General features: G+C 47.0%; 1 gene segment (V, D, J or C); it reads right to left on the bottom strand.

Annotated features, from left to right (window-relative positions):
- Window positions 1-3,518: 3,518 nt before the first annotated feature.
- On the bottom strand, window positions 3,519-3,990 carry LOC127576446 (T cell receptor alpha variable 38-1-like). The segment is given in 2 exon segments: window positions 3,519-3,838; window positions 3,945-3,990. Coding segments are annotated over 2 exon segments (366 nt in total).
- Between the last annotated feature and the right edge of the window lie 11,216 nt (window positions 3,991-15,206).

Below are 15,206 nucleotides of genomic sequence, written 5' to 3'. Positions count from 1 at the left end.
TTCTCTCTTTCTCTCTCTCTCTCTCTCTTTCTCTCTCTCTCTCTCTCCCTCTTGCTTGTTTCCGTATCTGTTTCTTTCTCTCTTCCTCCTTCTTTTCTTCCTTCGATGCCAGCCCGCCCTTCGCTCTGATTTTCACCATGTCTCTCTCTGCCAGGACTAGTGTGTCGCAAGGATCACTGCCGGGCGAACTATTCACAATTTATGGGAATGGCTCCGAAGAAATCACGGAAGGTATGGTTGCGGAATGTGATGATGAAGCAAAAGTAAGTTGCAAGAAGATGTAATGAATTGGAAAGGAATAGATCCAGGTTTTCAGGTGGAAGTTGTGATATTTTAGAGATAACCCATGCAGCAGTGGTCTGCAGCAAGTTGACGAGTGGACAAACTTATGTGCGCACTGATATATTGTTTCCATTGCAGGTAGAAGATTACAATAACTCCACGAAGCAACACGATTGGCTGCCCAAATGTGTCAATATGTAGTACAGTACGTAAAGCTCTGAATTGATGTCACTCACTCCGGGGTATGTGTGCACTCAGTGACTTTTTCCCTGCAACAGTGTGACCCCCATGCGCAAAGGTACACTGCTGAATCCGACACAAGAACCCCGGTTATACTTAACTGGACCTCTTCCTACCTCTTTGCAAAGCAGCCTAGAAACTCTCCTGGTATTCTCGTGACAGAGATACTATTCCTGAGCCACGTATCTTCAGCGCATATCCCGGCTTTTCCCCACGATATTGAGTGCAGCGAAAAAATCGGTCCGTCACCGAGTAACTGCAGTTCAATATTATGGTCAGTCCCTCTTCAGCGATTAGTTCGGGAGGTTCCTGGGTCATTGAATGATTCCCCCTCGTTCTCGCAACAAACCGGAATATATCAACAGCCTACGACTGTATTAAGCATAAGAGACCCACATTGCCCACTTCATTGGAGACTCCCCTGGCAGTCCGGCCAATACAATTAGTGAGGGACATGAAGAACATAACAACATCCAGCTTCACTTTTTCTAAGATGGACTGTGGTGGTTGTCTGCTCGAAGACTGGTTGGCGAATTAACACTTAGCGTATTAATGCAATGAAAAGAAAGAATATTCATCTCCTTGCTTGCTTTTCAATTTCTGCCCTCTCGCTCCCTCTATTTCGTTCTTTCTGTGTGTGTGTGTGTGTGTGTGTGTGTGTGTGTGTGTGTGTGTGTGTGTGTGTGTGTGCGTGCGCGCGCGCACGCGCGCGCGCGTGTGTGAGAGAGGCCGAGAAAGAGGGTTCACACATACGTATCAGCTTTTAATTCAAAACTTAACTGACCAGGCAACAATCAGAATGTGATGTGGTTTAGATTCCAAGTCTGAATGTTCACCGACCTGTACTATTCTCTCTCCATCAATTTGTCTCTCTTAAATTCAAGTCAAGAATTTTTATCAATGTGTGGATTCCCAAAGACTTATTCCTGGTATGTGATTGGCTCATGTATGACAGCTCAAGACAGCTCTGTGTCAGACATGACTAAAAATTCTCTTACTCTCTCATCTTCACTCTTCACTCCCCCGCCCCCCATACTCCCTTGTTGAGTATTTGTGTTTCTGTGTCTGGGTCTGCGTGTCCGTATGTGTCGGTGTGTAAGTGTTTGTGTGTGTCTGTGTGTCTGTCTGTCTGTCTGTTTGTCTGCCGTCTGTGTCTGTGTGTCTTCTCATCACTGTATGTATTCTCAAAACTGTGTGCGTCAATCTAGCTCCCTCGATCTTGCTCTTTCTCCGTTCCCCTTCCTGTCTCTTTGTTAGCTTCTCTATCTCCCCTTCTTCCTTCCTTCCATACCTGTCTGCCCTGCTTATCCCGTTGCCTCACGCTGCAACAATTGCAGTGCCACAGGAATCGGTACGTGGCCAAGATACCGTGATGCAAGCTGGATGGAACCTGTCCTTGAGTCCAGCGGTATTATTAAGCGTTTCTACCTTCTGCCCAACGGGATCGAATAGGGAAGAGAAGTGTCCTTGAAAATGTTGCCTGCTCTCCCGAGGCAGCGGGAAATGTAGCCGCAGTCTGTGGAGAGGAGGATGGTTTTCGTCATGGAATGGGCTGCGTTCACAACTCTGAATTACGGGCTTCGGCCAAGTTGTTCCCATTCCAATCTATGATGCATCCGGATAGGATGCTTTCTATTGTGCATCCCTTTTAACTGGTGAGGGTCATCGGTGACATGCCGAATTTCCTCAGTCTTATGGAGAAGCAGAGGCGCTGGTATGTTATCTTGTCAAAAGCGTGCACGTGGCTGGAGCAGGAAAAAAATGTTGCCGATACTTACACCGAGGAATTTGAAGCTCTCAACAATCTGCACCACCACAACACTGATACAGACAGGCGTGAAGTTGATAAACTTCAATTTTATGACACTGAGGCAGAGGTTGTTGTGTTGACACAATGCCACGAGATTGTTCGTCTACTTCATGGACTCCGTCTCGACATTGTTTCAGATCCAGCTCACTACGCTGGTGTCATCTGCTTTAACTTGCAAATGAAGTTAAAGCAGATTTTGACGACAGAGCCCTGAGTGTTGAGGGAGAATAGCAAGGTTCTGAGAACGCAGCATTGAGGGTTACCGTCTGTGCTGAAGATTATTGAGGAGGCGCTGTGCTTTGTTGTCAGTCTCAGGATTTGCTGAATCTTAGTAGCCAGTGATGATATTCACTACTTTTCTGATTGTGGTCTGTTGGTCAATAAGTCAAGGATCCAGTTGCGGACGAAAGGTTGCAAACAACAGTGAGGATGAGCTTTGAGATGAGAGTGTTTGGAAATATGTAAAGGCGAAGCTTACTCAGTAAATCGGAGTCTGACGGAGATGACTTTGTTATCCAGATGTGCCAGATATTAGTGTAGGGCCAACGAGATCGCATCCGCCGTGGACCAGTTTCAGCGGTAGCGAAATGCTGTGGGTCGAGGTTGTCTGGGAGGCTGGAGTTAACGTATGACATGACCAGCCGCTGGAAGTACTTCATGATTCTCGATGTCAGGGTGACGGCGCCCCAGTCGTTAAGACACCATGCCTTGTTCTTCTTGATGATACTGGTATTCTTAACGCATGTAGGAATCTCAGATTGGAGTAGGGAGATGTTAAGGACTTCTGTGAATACTCCCAACCGATGCCGCACACAGGTTCTGAGAAAAAGGCCGGCGACACCATCGGGGCGGTCACTTTCCCCCGGTTCGATATCTGTGACTTGAATTGGAAACAGACCACTGACAACAAATGGAACACAGTGATGCTAACTTTCTTATATCACAGAAAAATAATACCGGGGAAGGCAGAAATGAGTCAAAAGACAGACATTGGAGAGTGAGTAATTGAAAAGCCACAGCAGAAGCTGCACAGACGGAGGGCGAGGGAAACTGAAAGAATTTGGGACGAGTTCTCAGGGTGGAGTGAAACCACAAACAGCACGCAGAGTGCAGAGGTATCCTGTTGCAGCGGGCAAAGTCGACATCGACACAGAAGTTGGAGTTTTTGTACGAGTGTTTAACTGGTTTACATCACTGTGCGGCTGAAGGCGCAGTAATAAACTGCAGAGTCGCTCAGCTGCAGCGATGAGATGGTCAAACTGGTGAATTTTCTTTCCTTCTGGAGATGGCCAGTGAAGCGAATCTGGGCAAAATTGGCTTTATATCCATCCCCGTTTGAATCTTTGCTTAGTATGAACTCAAGTCTTGAGTCTGACCGTTGCCGGTACCAACATAGATAGTGGTAGCTCTGTGTAGTATCATAGCTGCAGCTGAAAGTCGCCTCCTCTCCTTCTGTCTTCACTTCTGGGGACTCTGTCTGAGTGACAGAATCCCCATGACTTGGGTCTGAAAAATATTTTCAAATAGTAAAAGATTACACAGACGGCTTTCACTATTCAGATTGAAACCCCTTTGAATCTGAAAGCAGATGAATTGTCTGTTGCGGAATTACCTGTCAGACAAGTTCCACAAATAATCCAGAGGACAAGTATGCGCATTTCGGCTCTACAGGATGGGTTTGTCTGTAACCGTCACAACTAGCTGCCGTCGTCCTTCAGGACGTTCCAACTTCTACAGTTTGTGCGGGTGGTGACATGGAGATGGTGGGCAGGGATTTTATGTCAGACCAATGTGAGCACCTCCTCTTCCCACTAACTCCACCCTCCACCCCCCGCCTACCCGCCTACTTCCCCTGATGGGACACAGTCGAAGTACTTGTATGAGAACAGTTCAAATTGCAGAGACTGGCTGGGGAAATAATCAACCCTGATCAATATCCCCGGGTCAGCTCAGCACTATTAACTAAGGCTGACGACAACGCAGTATCAACGAAGGTGAATTTAGCCTTCAGCGAAAACACAGACTGCCTGGTGAAATGTGATTACTGGTTCAATCTGTCTCTGAGGAAGTAACTCTCCACGAAAACCCCGTCTCACCGTGGCGAAGGATCAAATCGAAAATTGTTCACTTGCTCGTTCCTCCCGCTGGAGGGAGACGTGGCCTGATTTAGCACATAAATAGTGACAGAGTATGAAAGAGATAGAGGGAGGGTAGACTGGTGTGTGTGTGTGTGTGTGTGTGTGTGTGTGTGTGTGTGTGTGTGTGTGTGTGTGTGTGTGTGTGTGTGTGTTGCGTGTGTGTGAGAGAGAGAGAGAGAGTATGAGAGAGAGAGTAAGAGAATTTTTATCCATGGCTGACAGTGTGGTGCTTGAGCCCTCAAACATGAGCCAATCCCATACCAGGAATGTCATTGGGAACCCACACAGTGATAAGCTTTCCTGACGAGAATCTGTTTCTCCCTCTCCTTCCTTCCTTATATAGCTGTCTCCCTTTCTCTCTCTCTCTCTCCCTCTCCCACTATTTCTTTGCTCTCTCAAAGCTTTCGCTCTCTCTCCCCTCTCTCGCTCTCTCTCTCTGACTTCCCACCCTCACTCCCTTCTCCATTATATATGTATAATGTATATTAAATATATAGTGGCATGCAAAAGTTTGGGCACCCCTGGTCAAAATTTATATTACTGTGAATCGTTAAGCGAGTAAAAGATGACCTGATTTCCAGAAGGCATAAAGTTAAAGATGACTCTCTGTTTACTCCTCTTCACTCATTGTCCCTTGTTGAATGTTTGTGTGTGTGTGTGTGTGTGTGTGTGTGTGTGTGTGTGTGTGTGTGTTTTGTGTGTGTGTGTGTGTGTGTGTGTGTGTCTGGTGTGTGTCTCTGTATGCCTGTGTGTGTTTGTGTCGTGTATGCGTGTATCGGTGTGTCTGTGTGTGTTTGTGTGTGTGCATCGGTGTATGTGTGTGTCGGTGTGTCTGCCTCCCTGTGTCTCTGTGTGATTGTGTGTCTTCGCTCTCACTTTGCCCTCTCCTGCATCTGTGCAAATGTAGTCTCATTACTGTCTGCGCCACCGCCACTCCCTCATTTTTTGACTTTCTATTTATCCTTCCCCCTGCCTGTCGCTATGTCAGCCTCTTTCTCCCCCCCCCCCCTTCTTCCTTCCTTCCTTTCCTGCTTGCTCTGCTTCTCCCGCTGTCTCTGGCTCCAACAACTGCAGTGCCACAGAGAGTGGCTCGTGGCCAGCTTCCCACAATTGATATAAATAGCTCCGATATTCACTTGAACGGTCTGGTTTCCAGATGCCACGAAGAAGCAATATTGAATGGAAAGTAAATTGCAACGATACTGCAATGAACTTAAACCGAATGAATACAGTCATGCAGGCGTCAGATGGAACGGCTAGTTGCGACCGGATACAAGGAACACATGGTGGGATGTTGCTCTGTTGACGGAAAGACAATTGGAGAAAAATGTGAAAAAATCCGAACTTGTTGGCATTGCAGGGGAATTAAACCAAACATAATGTTTAAATGGGAAAATATTACAACAACTCTGAAGTGCAGCAAGATAGACGTCTCTATTTGGGTCACGCTGCATGTACAGTAATTCGGCCATTATTGTCAGAGATACCGAGATGCAGGGAAAAGCTTTCTTTTGCGTGCTGTCCAGACATATCATTCGAATCATAACTACATCCGCGTTGCAAAGAGGAGAAAAATACCTGCAGAAAATAGTGTTGCAAAAACATAGTCAGTGCACGGCAGACAAATGAAGTGCTGACTCCATGACGGGGTGGATTGGAAGATCACTAATTCATTTTTTAGCGTTTCAGATCTCCGTTCAAGAGTCTTAAAAGAGCGGGGTGTAAGCTGCCCTTGAATCCAGCGGTACGTGTTATCAAGTTTCTCTACCTTCTGCCCGTTGTGAGAGGCTGGAGAAGGAGAAGGGTCTTTGACAGTTTTAGCTGCTTACTCGAGGCAGCGGGAAGTGTAGACGGAGTCAGTGGACAGGAGGTTGGTTTTCGTGACGGACATGGCTGCGTTCACGACAGGGCTTTTTTGCGGGCTTAGGCAGAGCAGTTGCCATGCCAACTCTGATGCAGCCGGACAGCATGATTTCTCTTGTGCCTCTGTTTTAAATGGTGAGGGTCATCGGCGATTGCCGACTGTTGGTCGGACAATTAAGAGACTCTTAGATCGACACTTGAATGATAGACAGATGGGGGCTGTGTGAGAGGGAAGGGTTAGATAGAGCTGGATAAAATGTCGGCACAACAATAGGGGGCCTTAGGATCTGTACTTTACTGTAGTGTTCTATGTTCTATGTTTTATGTTATTTCCTTAGTCTTCTGCAGAATTAGAGGCGCTGGTGTGCTATCTTGTCCAAATTATCCACGTGGCTGGAGCGGAGGAAAAATGATGGGGATACTTACACCGAGGAATTTGTAGTTCTAAACAATCTGCACCACTGCATCACTGATACAGACGGGAGTGAAGTCGATAAGCTTATTTTCTCTGACACTGAGGCAGAGGCTGTTGTCTTGACACAATCACACGATACTCTCCATCCCCTTCTTGGGGTCCGTCTCATCGTTGTTTGAGATCCGGCCCACTCCGGTGGTGTCACCCGCGAACTTGCAAATGGAGATTTTGACCACAGGGTCCTTAGTGTTGAGGGAGAATAACATGGTTGTGAAAACGCAGGCTTGTGAGTTACCGTGTGTGTTCAGGATTATTGAGAAAGTTCTGTCGCTTATCCATAGTGATTGTGGTCTGTTGGTCAAGAAAGCAAGGATCCAGTTGCGTTGGTAGGAGGTTGCAGACACCAATGTTCAGGAGATTGGAGATGATTGTGTTTGGAATTATAGTGTTAAAGGCGGATATTTAGTCAATAAATAGGAGTGACTGAAGTGAATTTGTTATCCTGATGAGCCAGATATTCGTGTAGGGCGAGGGAGATGGCATCCACCATGCACCAATTTCGGTGGTATCGTCATGCAGTGGGCCGAGGTTGTCTGGGTTGCTGGAGTTAATGTGTTTCATGACCAGCCTCTCGAAGTACTTCATGATTCTAGGTGTTAGAGTTACCCCGCCTTGTCGTTAAGACTCCATGCCTTGTACTCATCGATGATACAGGTCTTCTTAACGCAGATAGGAATCTCAGATTCGCGTAGGGAGATGTTAAGGACTTCTACGAATAATCCTACCAGCTGCTCCGCGCAGGTTCTGAGAACAAGGCCGGCGACTCCATAGGGTCCGGTCACTTTCCCGTGGTTCGATGTCTGTGACTTGTATTGGAAACAGACCAGTGACAGCGAATGGAACATGGCGGCCAGCTTTGCAAACATTCATATATCCCAGAAAAATAAAAACAGGGGAGAGCAAAGGTTATGAATCAAAAGACAGACCTTGGAAAGTCAGTGACAGTTAAAGCACAACGGAAGCTGCTCAGAGGGCGAGGAAAACTGAAAGAATTCCGGATGATTTCTCTGGGTGAAAGGAAACCACAAACAGCTCGCAGGGTACAGATGTATCCAGCTGCAGCGGGCAAATTCGGGATCTACACAGAAGCTGGAGTTTTTTTTTTACTAGGGTTTAATTGCTACCCTACTGCAAAGCAGCCGAGAAACTCACCGGGTATTCTCCTGACGGAAATGCTGTTCCTGAGCCACGTATCTTCAGCACTTATCTCGGCTTTTCCCCACAATATTGACTGCTGCAAAAAAATCAAGCACGTCACCGAGTGACGACATTTCAGTATTATGGTCTGTCCTTCTTCAGCCATTAGTTCTGGAGGTTCCTGGGTATTTCCCCCTCGTTCCCGCAACAAATTGGAATATATGAACAGCCTACGAATGTATCAAGCATAAGAGCCCCAATATGGCCACTTTATCAGTGGCTCACCGGGCAGCACGGCCAATTTAATCAGTGAGGAACATGAGGTACACAACAACAGCCCCCTTCACTTTTTGGAAGATGGGCTGTGGTGGTTCCCTGCTGGAGGACTGGTTGGCAAATCAGAACTGAGCAGACCAGTGCAACAAAAAGAAAGAATATTAATCTCCTTGCTTGCTTTTCAATTTCTGTAATCTCGCTCCCTCTCTCTCGTTCTATCTGTGTGTGTGTGTGTGTGTGTGTGTGTGTGTGTGTGTGTGTGTGTGTGTGTGTGTGTTTGTGTGTGTGTGTGTGTGAGTGAGTGAGTGTGCGCGCGTGTGTGTGCCTGTGTGTGTGGGAGTGTGTGTGTGTGCGTGTGTGTGAGAGAGAGAGAATTGGAGAGACTTCACATACTATCTCTGTCTCTCTCTCTGTCTTTTTCTCCCTCTCACTTTCATAGACACACTCACATACACAGAAAAACCCACATACACACACATTCCCATACACTCACGCCCACTCCAACACACAAACACACGCACACACACACTCTCTCTCTCTCTCTCTCTCTCTCTCTCTCTCTATGTGCCGAATTCGCCACTTCTCCGTCCAGTGCGTTTTGAATGAGGAACGAGCAACAGAACAACTTTGGATCCAATCCTTCGCTGCAGTTCGACGGGTTGCGGGGAGAGTACTTCGTCACAGACAGATTGAACCAATAATCACATTTCACCATGCAGTCTGTGTGTTCGCTGAAGGCTAAATTAACCATCGTTGGTATTGCGATGTCGTGAACCTCAGTTAATATTACCGAGCTGTCACCGTTATATTGACCAGGGTTGATTTTTCCCCAGTTGGTCTCAGCAATTTTAACCGTTCTCATAAAATTACATCGACTGTGTCCCATCTGGGGAAGTAGGCGGGTAGGTGGTGTGTGGAGGGCGGAGCTGGTGGGGAGAGCAGGTGCAACCATTGATCTGACATTCACTCCCCGCCCACCATCTCCACGTCACCACACGCACAAACGGTAGAATCTCGAACAACCTGAAGGCCGAACGAAGCTGGTTGTGAGGGTTATTAACAAAGCCATCCTTCATAACCAAAATGCGAATACTCGTCCTCTGGATTGTTTGTGGAACTTGTCTGATAGGTAATTGCGCAACATACAATTCACCTGCTTCCTTGATTCAACTATGTTTCGACCTGATTTGTTAAATCCGTAGGGCTAATCTTTTACTATTTGAAAATACTTTTCAGAGCCGAATCGTGGAGATTGTGTCATTCAGACGGTGTACTCAAAAGTGAATACAGAAGGAGAGGAGGTGACTTTCAGCTGCAGCTAATATACGACATGGAGCGACGACTTTTTACTTTGGTACCTGCAACGGTCATGTGCAAGACCTGAGTTCATACTGAGCAAATACTTAACTGGGATTGAGGATAAAGCAGATTTTGCCCAAACTCGGTTCACCGTCCATCTCCAGAAGGAAAGAAAATTCACCAGTTTGACCACCTCATTGCTGCAGATGAGCGACTCTGCAGTTTACTTCTGTGCCTTCGGCCGCACAATGATGTAAACCAGTTAAACACTCGTATACAAATTCCAGCTTTTATGTAGATGTCGACTTTGCCCACTGAAGCTGGATACATCTGCACCCTGCGTGCTATTTGTGGTTTCCCGCCACCCTGAGAACTCGTCCGAAATTCTTACAGTTTCCCTCGCCCTCGGTCTGTGCAGCTTCAGCTGTGGTTTTTCAGCTACTCAGTTTCGAATGTCTTTCATTTGATTCATAACCTCTGCTCTTCCATGGTTTTCTTTTTCTGGGATGTATGAATATTTGCATCAGCTTGCAGCCGTGTATTATTTGCGGTCGCTGGTCTGCTACCAATTCAAGTCAGTTACTTGGAAGCTTGGGAAAGTGACCATCCCAATGAAGTCGCCGGCAGTTTTCTCACTACATGCGTGAGCCAGCTGGTGGGAATATTCGCAGACCTCCTCAACATCACCCTGCTCCAATCTGAGATTCCTACCTGCGTAAGAAGACCAGTATCATCAAGGAGAAGAAGGCATGGAGTCTAAACATCTCGGGCGCGGTCCCGCTGACATCCAGAATCGTGAAGTGCTTCGAGAGGCTGGTCATGTCACACAATGACTCCAGCCTCCAAGACAACCTCGATCCACTGCATTTCGCTACCATCGAAACTGGTCCACGGAGCATGCCATCTCACTGGCCCTTCGCTAATATCTGGCACATGTGAATAACATAGTCACCTCCGTCAGATTCCTATTTATCGACAAAAGCTCTGCCTTCAACACCATAATTCCAAACACACTCACCTCCGAACTCCAAGACATTAGTGTCTGCAACTCCCTTCATCCGCAACTGGATCCTTCACTTTTTGACCAAGAGACCACAATCGGGAAGGATCAGCGACAGAACCTCCACAATAATGCTCAACACACAAGGTAACCCACAAGGCTGCGTTCTCAGAACCATGCTGTTCTCCCTCAACACTCAGGACTCTGTGGTCAAAATCTGCTTTAACTTCATTTGCATGTTCGCGGAATGCACCACCCCAGTGGGCCGGATCTCAAACAATGACGAGAAGAAGTACATGAAGGAGATAGAGAGTAACGTGGCATCGTGTCAAACCACAGCCTCTGCCTCAGTGTGAGAAAACTGAAGTTTATCGACTTCACGACTATGTGCACGAGTGCTGCTGTGGTGCAGATTGTTCAGAGCTTCAAATTCCAAGGTGTAGGTATCGCCAAATATTTTTACCTGCTCCAGCCACGTGGACGCTTTGTACAAGACAGCACACCAGCTCCTCTACTTCTCCAGAAGGCTGAGGATTTCGGCATGTCTCTGACGAACCTCACCCGTTTGTACAGAGGCTTTCGAGAAAGCATCGTTTCCGGATGCATCATAGATTGGCATGGCAACTGCTCGGCCCAAGCCCGCAAAAAGGTTCAGATTTGTGAACGCAGCCCAGTCCGACACTAAAGCCATCCTCCCCTCCACAGAGTGCGTCTACACTTCCCGCTGCCTGGGGAAAGAAGCCAACATTTTCACGAACCGTTCCTCTTACCCATTCCATCCCATCGGGATGTGGACAACGCTCCACAATCTATTTAAATAGCTCAGATGTTCACTCGAGAGTTCTGGTTTCCAGGTGCCCCGACGACGCAATATTTTATTGAAAATATATTGCAAGAGCCTGCAATGAATTTAAAGCGACTGTATACAGGTATGTAGGCATCAGATGGAACGGTAAGTTGTAACCGGACACAAGCAACCCATAGCGGTATGTAGGTCGGTTGACGCAAAGACAAATGGAGAAAAATGTGGAAAATCTCCGAATTTGTTCCCATTGCAGGGAAATTAAAGCAAACATATTGTTCAAATGGTACAAGATTACAACTCTGAAATGCAGCAAGATCGGGGTCTCCATTTGGGTCACTCTAAATGTAGGGTAATTGGCTCATTATTCTCAGCACAGGCGCGGTGCAGCTGGTGGGAGTATTCGCAGAAGTCCTTAACATGTCACCACTCCAATTTTAGATTCCTACCTGCGTTAACAAGACCACTATCATCAAGGAGAACAAGGAATGGTGTATTGACGACCAGGGCGCAGTCACTCTGACATCCAGAATCATGATGTGCTTCGAGAGGCTGGTCATGTCACAGACTTCCAGCCTCCCAGCTTCCAGCCTGCCAGACAACCTCGACCCATTGCATTTCGCTATCGCCGATACTGGTCCACGGAGGATGCCATCTCCCTGGCCCTACACGAATATATTTCACATCAGCACAACAAAGTCACATCCGTCAGCCCCCTTTTTACTGAATAAATCTCCACCTGTACACCACAATTGCAAACGCACTCATCCCCAAGCTCTTCGACATTGGTGTCTGCAACTTTCTTCTTCCGCATCTGGATCCTTGGAATTTTTGACATCACTCTGCTCCAATAGGAGATTACTACCTGCGTTAAGAAGACCAGTATAGTCAAGGAGAACAAGGCACGGTGTCTTAACGACTGGGGCGCAGTCACCCTGACATCGAGAAACATGAAGTGCTTCGAGAGGCTGGTCATGTCACAAATTAACTCCAGCCTCCCAGACAACCGTTCGCTACCGTTGAATCTGGTCCACGGCGGCTGGCATCGCCCTGGCCCTATACAAATATCTGGCACATCTGTAGAACAAAGTCACCTCAGTTACACCTCTTTTTATTGACTGAAGCTCCCGCCTTTAAACACGATAATTCCAAACGCACTCATCTGCAACCTCCACAGTTTTGATGTCTTCACCTCCTTCCTCCGCAACTGGATCCCAGATTTATTGACCAACAGAGCACAATCAGGAAGGATAAGGCACAGCTCCACCTCATTAATCCTCAATACACATGGTCACCCACAAGGATGCGTTCTCAGAACCTTGCTGTTCTCCCTCAACACTCTGTTGTCAAAATCTGCTTTAACTGAATTTGAAAGTTCGCGCATGACACCACCGAAGTGAGCGGGATCTCAAACAATGACGAGACGGAGTCCATGAAGGAGATGGAGAGTCTCCTGGCATCGTGTCAAGACAACAACCTCTGCCTCAGTGTCAGAAAAAGAAGCATATCGACTTCACTCCCGTGTGTATCAGTGCTTCTCTGGTGCAGATTGTTAAGAGCTTCAGATTCCGAGGTGTAAGTATCGGCATTTTTTTTACCTGCTCTAGACACCTTGACGCTTTGAACAAGGTAGCACACCAGCGCCTCTATTTCTTATCGGCTCAAAGAAGAACTATTGATCTCCCGATCCGCATCGTCATGGAGTCAGCAATTTATTTGTCAGTCCTGCACTTGCGTCTGGGCATCTTGAAACCAGATTTTTCAAGTAAACATCGGAGCTATTTATATAAATAGTGGAAAGTTGGCCACGTACCGATCCCTGCGGCACTGCAGTTGCTGCAGCCAGAGACAGCAGGAGAAGTACAGCAGCCAGGGATGGAAGAAAGGAAGAAGTGGACAGAAATAAACTGACAAGAAAACAGGCTGGTGGAAGGAGAAAGAGTAAGAGAGAGATAAAGAGAGCGAGACCCACACCGTGATGAAGGCAGATAGAGCAGAGGGCAGAGTGAAGGAGAAGACACAGAAACACACACACACACACACACACACACACACACACACACACACACACACACACACACACACATAGAGAAAACAAGGTAGAATGAGCGAGAGATGGGGAGGAGAGGTGAGAGAGAGAGAGAGAGAGTAAGAGAATTTTTAGCTATGGCAGACACAGTGCGGTGCTTGAGCCCTCAAACATGATATTCTTACTCTCTTTCTCTCATCCTCTCTCTTTTTTTCCTCTCTCTCTCTCTCAGTGTCCCTAGTTGTGTGTGTGTGTGTGTGTCTGTGTTTGTGTGTGTGTGTGTGTGTGTGTGTGTGTGTGTGTGTGTGTGTGTGTGTGTGTGTGTGTTCGCCACGCGCACGCGCGCGCGTGTGTGTGTGTGGATGTATGTGTTTTTCGGTGTGTCTGTGTGTGTTTGTGTGTGTCGGTGTATGTGTGTGTCGGTGTGTCTGTCTACCTGCGTCTGCGTGTGTTTGTGGGTCTTCTCTCTCACTTTGCCCTCTCCTGCACCTGTATGTATGTATACACATTCTGTGTGTGTCACTCTCTCTCCCTCTCTCTTTCCCTTTCTCTTCCTCCGTCCCCCTGTCTGTCTCTTTGTCAGCTTCTGTCTCTCCCCTTCTTCCTTCCTTCCATCTTTGGCTGCTCTCCCGCTGTCTCTTGCTGCAAAAACTGCAGTGCCACAGGGATCGGTACGTGGCCAACTGTTCACTATTTCTATAAATATCTCCGATGTTCACTTGAATGGTCTGGTTTCCAGATTCCCCGATGACGCAATATTGTATGGAAAGTAAATTGCAATGGGACGACAATGAATTTAAACCGAATGAATACAGGTCTGTAGGCGTCAGATGGAACGGTAGGTTGTCACTGGACACAAGGAACCCATGGTGGGATGCAGCTCTGTTGACGAAAAGACAATTGGACAAAAATGTGAAAAATTCCGAACATGTTCGCATTGCAGGGAATTAAAACAAACATAATGTTGAAATGACAAAAGAAAGTAAATCTGAAATGCAGCAAGATCAGGGTCTCCATTTGGGTCACGCTGCATGTACAGTAATTCGGTCATTATTGTCAGAGATACCGAGATGCAGGGAAAAGCTTTCGTTTGCGTGCTCTCCAGACAGATCATTCGAATCATTAGTACATTTGTGTTGCATAGAGGAGAAAGAAAAGCTGCAGAAAATAGTGTTGAAAAAACATAGTCAGTGCAGGGCAGACAAACAAAGTGCTTACTCCATGACGGGGTGGACTGGGAGATCACTAATTCATTGTTAAGCGTTTCAGATCTCCGTTCAAGAGTCTTAAAAGAGCAGGATGGAAGCTGTTCTTGAGTCCAGCTGTACGTGTTATCAAGCTTCTCTACCTTCTGCCCTTTGGGATAGGATGGAGAAGAAGAAGGGTATTTGAAAGTGTTGACTGCTTACCCAAGGCGGCGGAAAGTGTAGACGAAGTCAGTGGAGAGGAGGATGGTTTCCGTGTGTGACTGGGCTGCGTTCACAACTGTGCTTTTTTGCGGGCTTGGGCAGAGCGGTTTCCATGCCAACTATACTGCATCCGGATAGGGTGCTTTCTCTTGTGCCTCTATATAAACTGGTAAGGATCATCAGCGAATGCCGAATGACAGTCAGAGACTTTTGCCCAGGGCAATAATGCCTAACACGAGGGGACATAATTTTAAGGTGATTGGAGGAAGGTATGAGGGGCATTTCAGGGTTACATTTTTTACACAGACCGTGGTGGGTGCCTGGAACGCCACGTCTGCAAAGGTGGTGGGGGCAGATAAATTAGAGACTATTAAGAGACTCTTAGATAGACACATGAAGATAGAGAGATGGGGGCTATGTGAGAGAGAAGGGTTGGATACAGCAGG

Source organism: Pristis pectinata, chromosome 12 (assembly GCF_009764475.1).
Source record: "Pristis pectinata isolate sPriPec2 chromosome 12, sPriPec2.1.pri, whole genome shotgun sequence".
In the NCBI taxonomy this organism is placed as follows: Eukaryota; Metazoa; Chordata; class Chondrichthyes; order Rhinopristiformes; family Pristidae; genus Pristis; species Pristis pectinata.
This window is presented reverse-complemented; position numbering and strand designations above follow the sequence as displayed.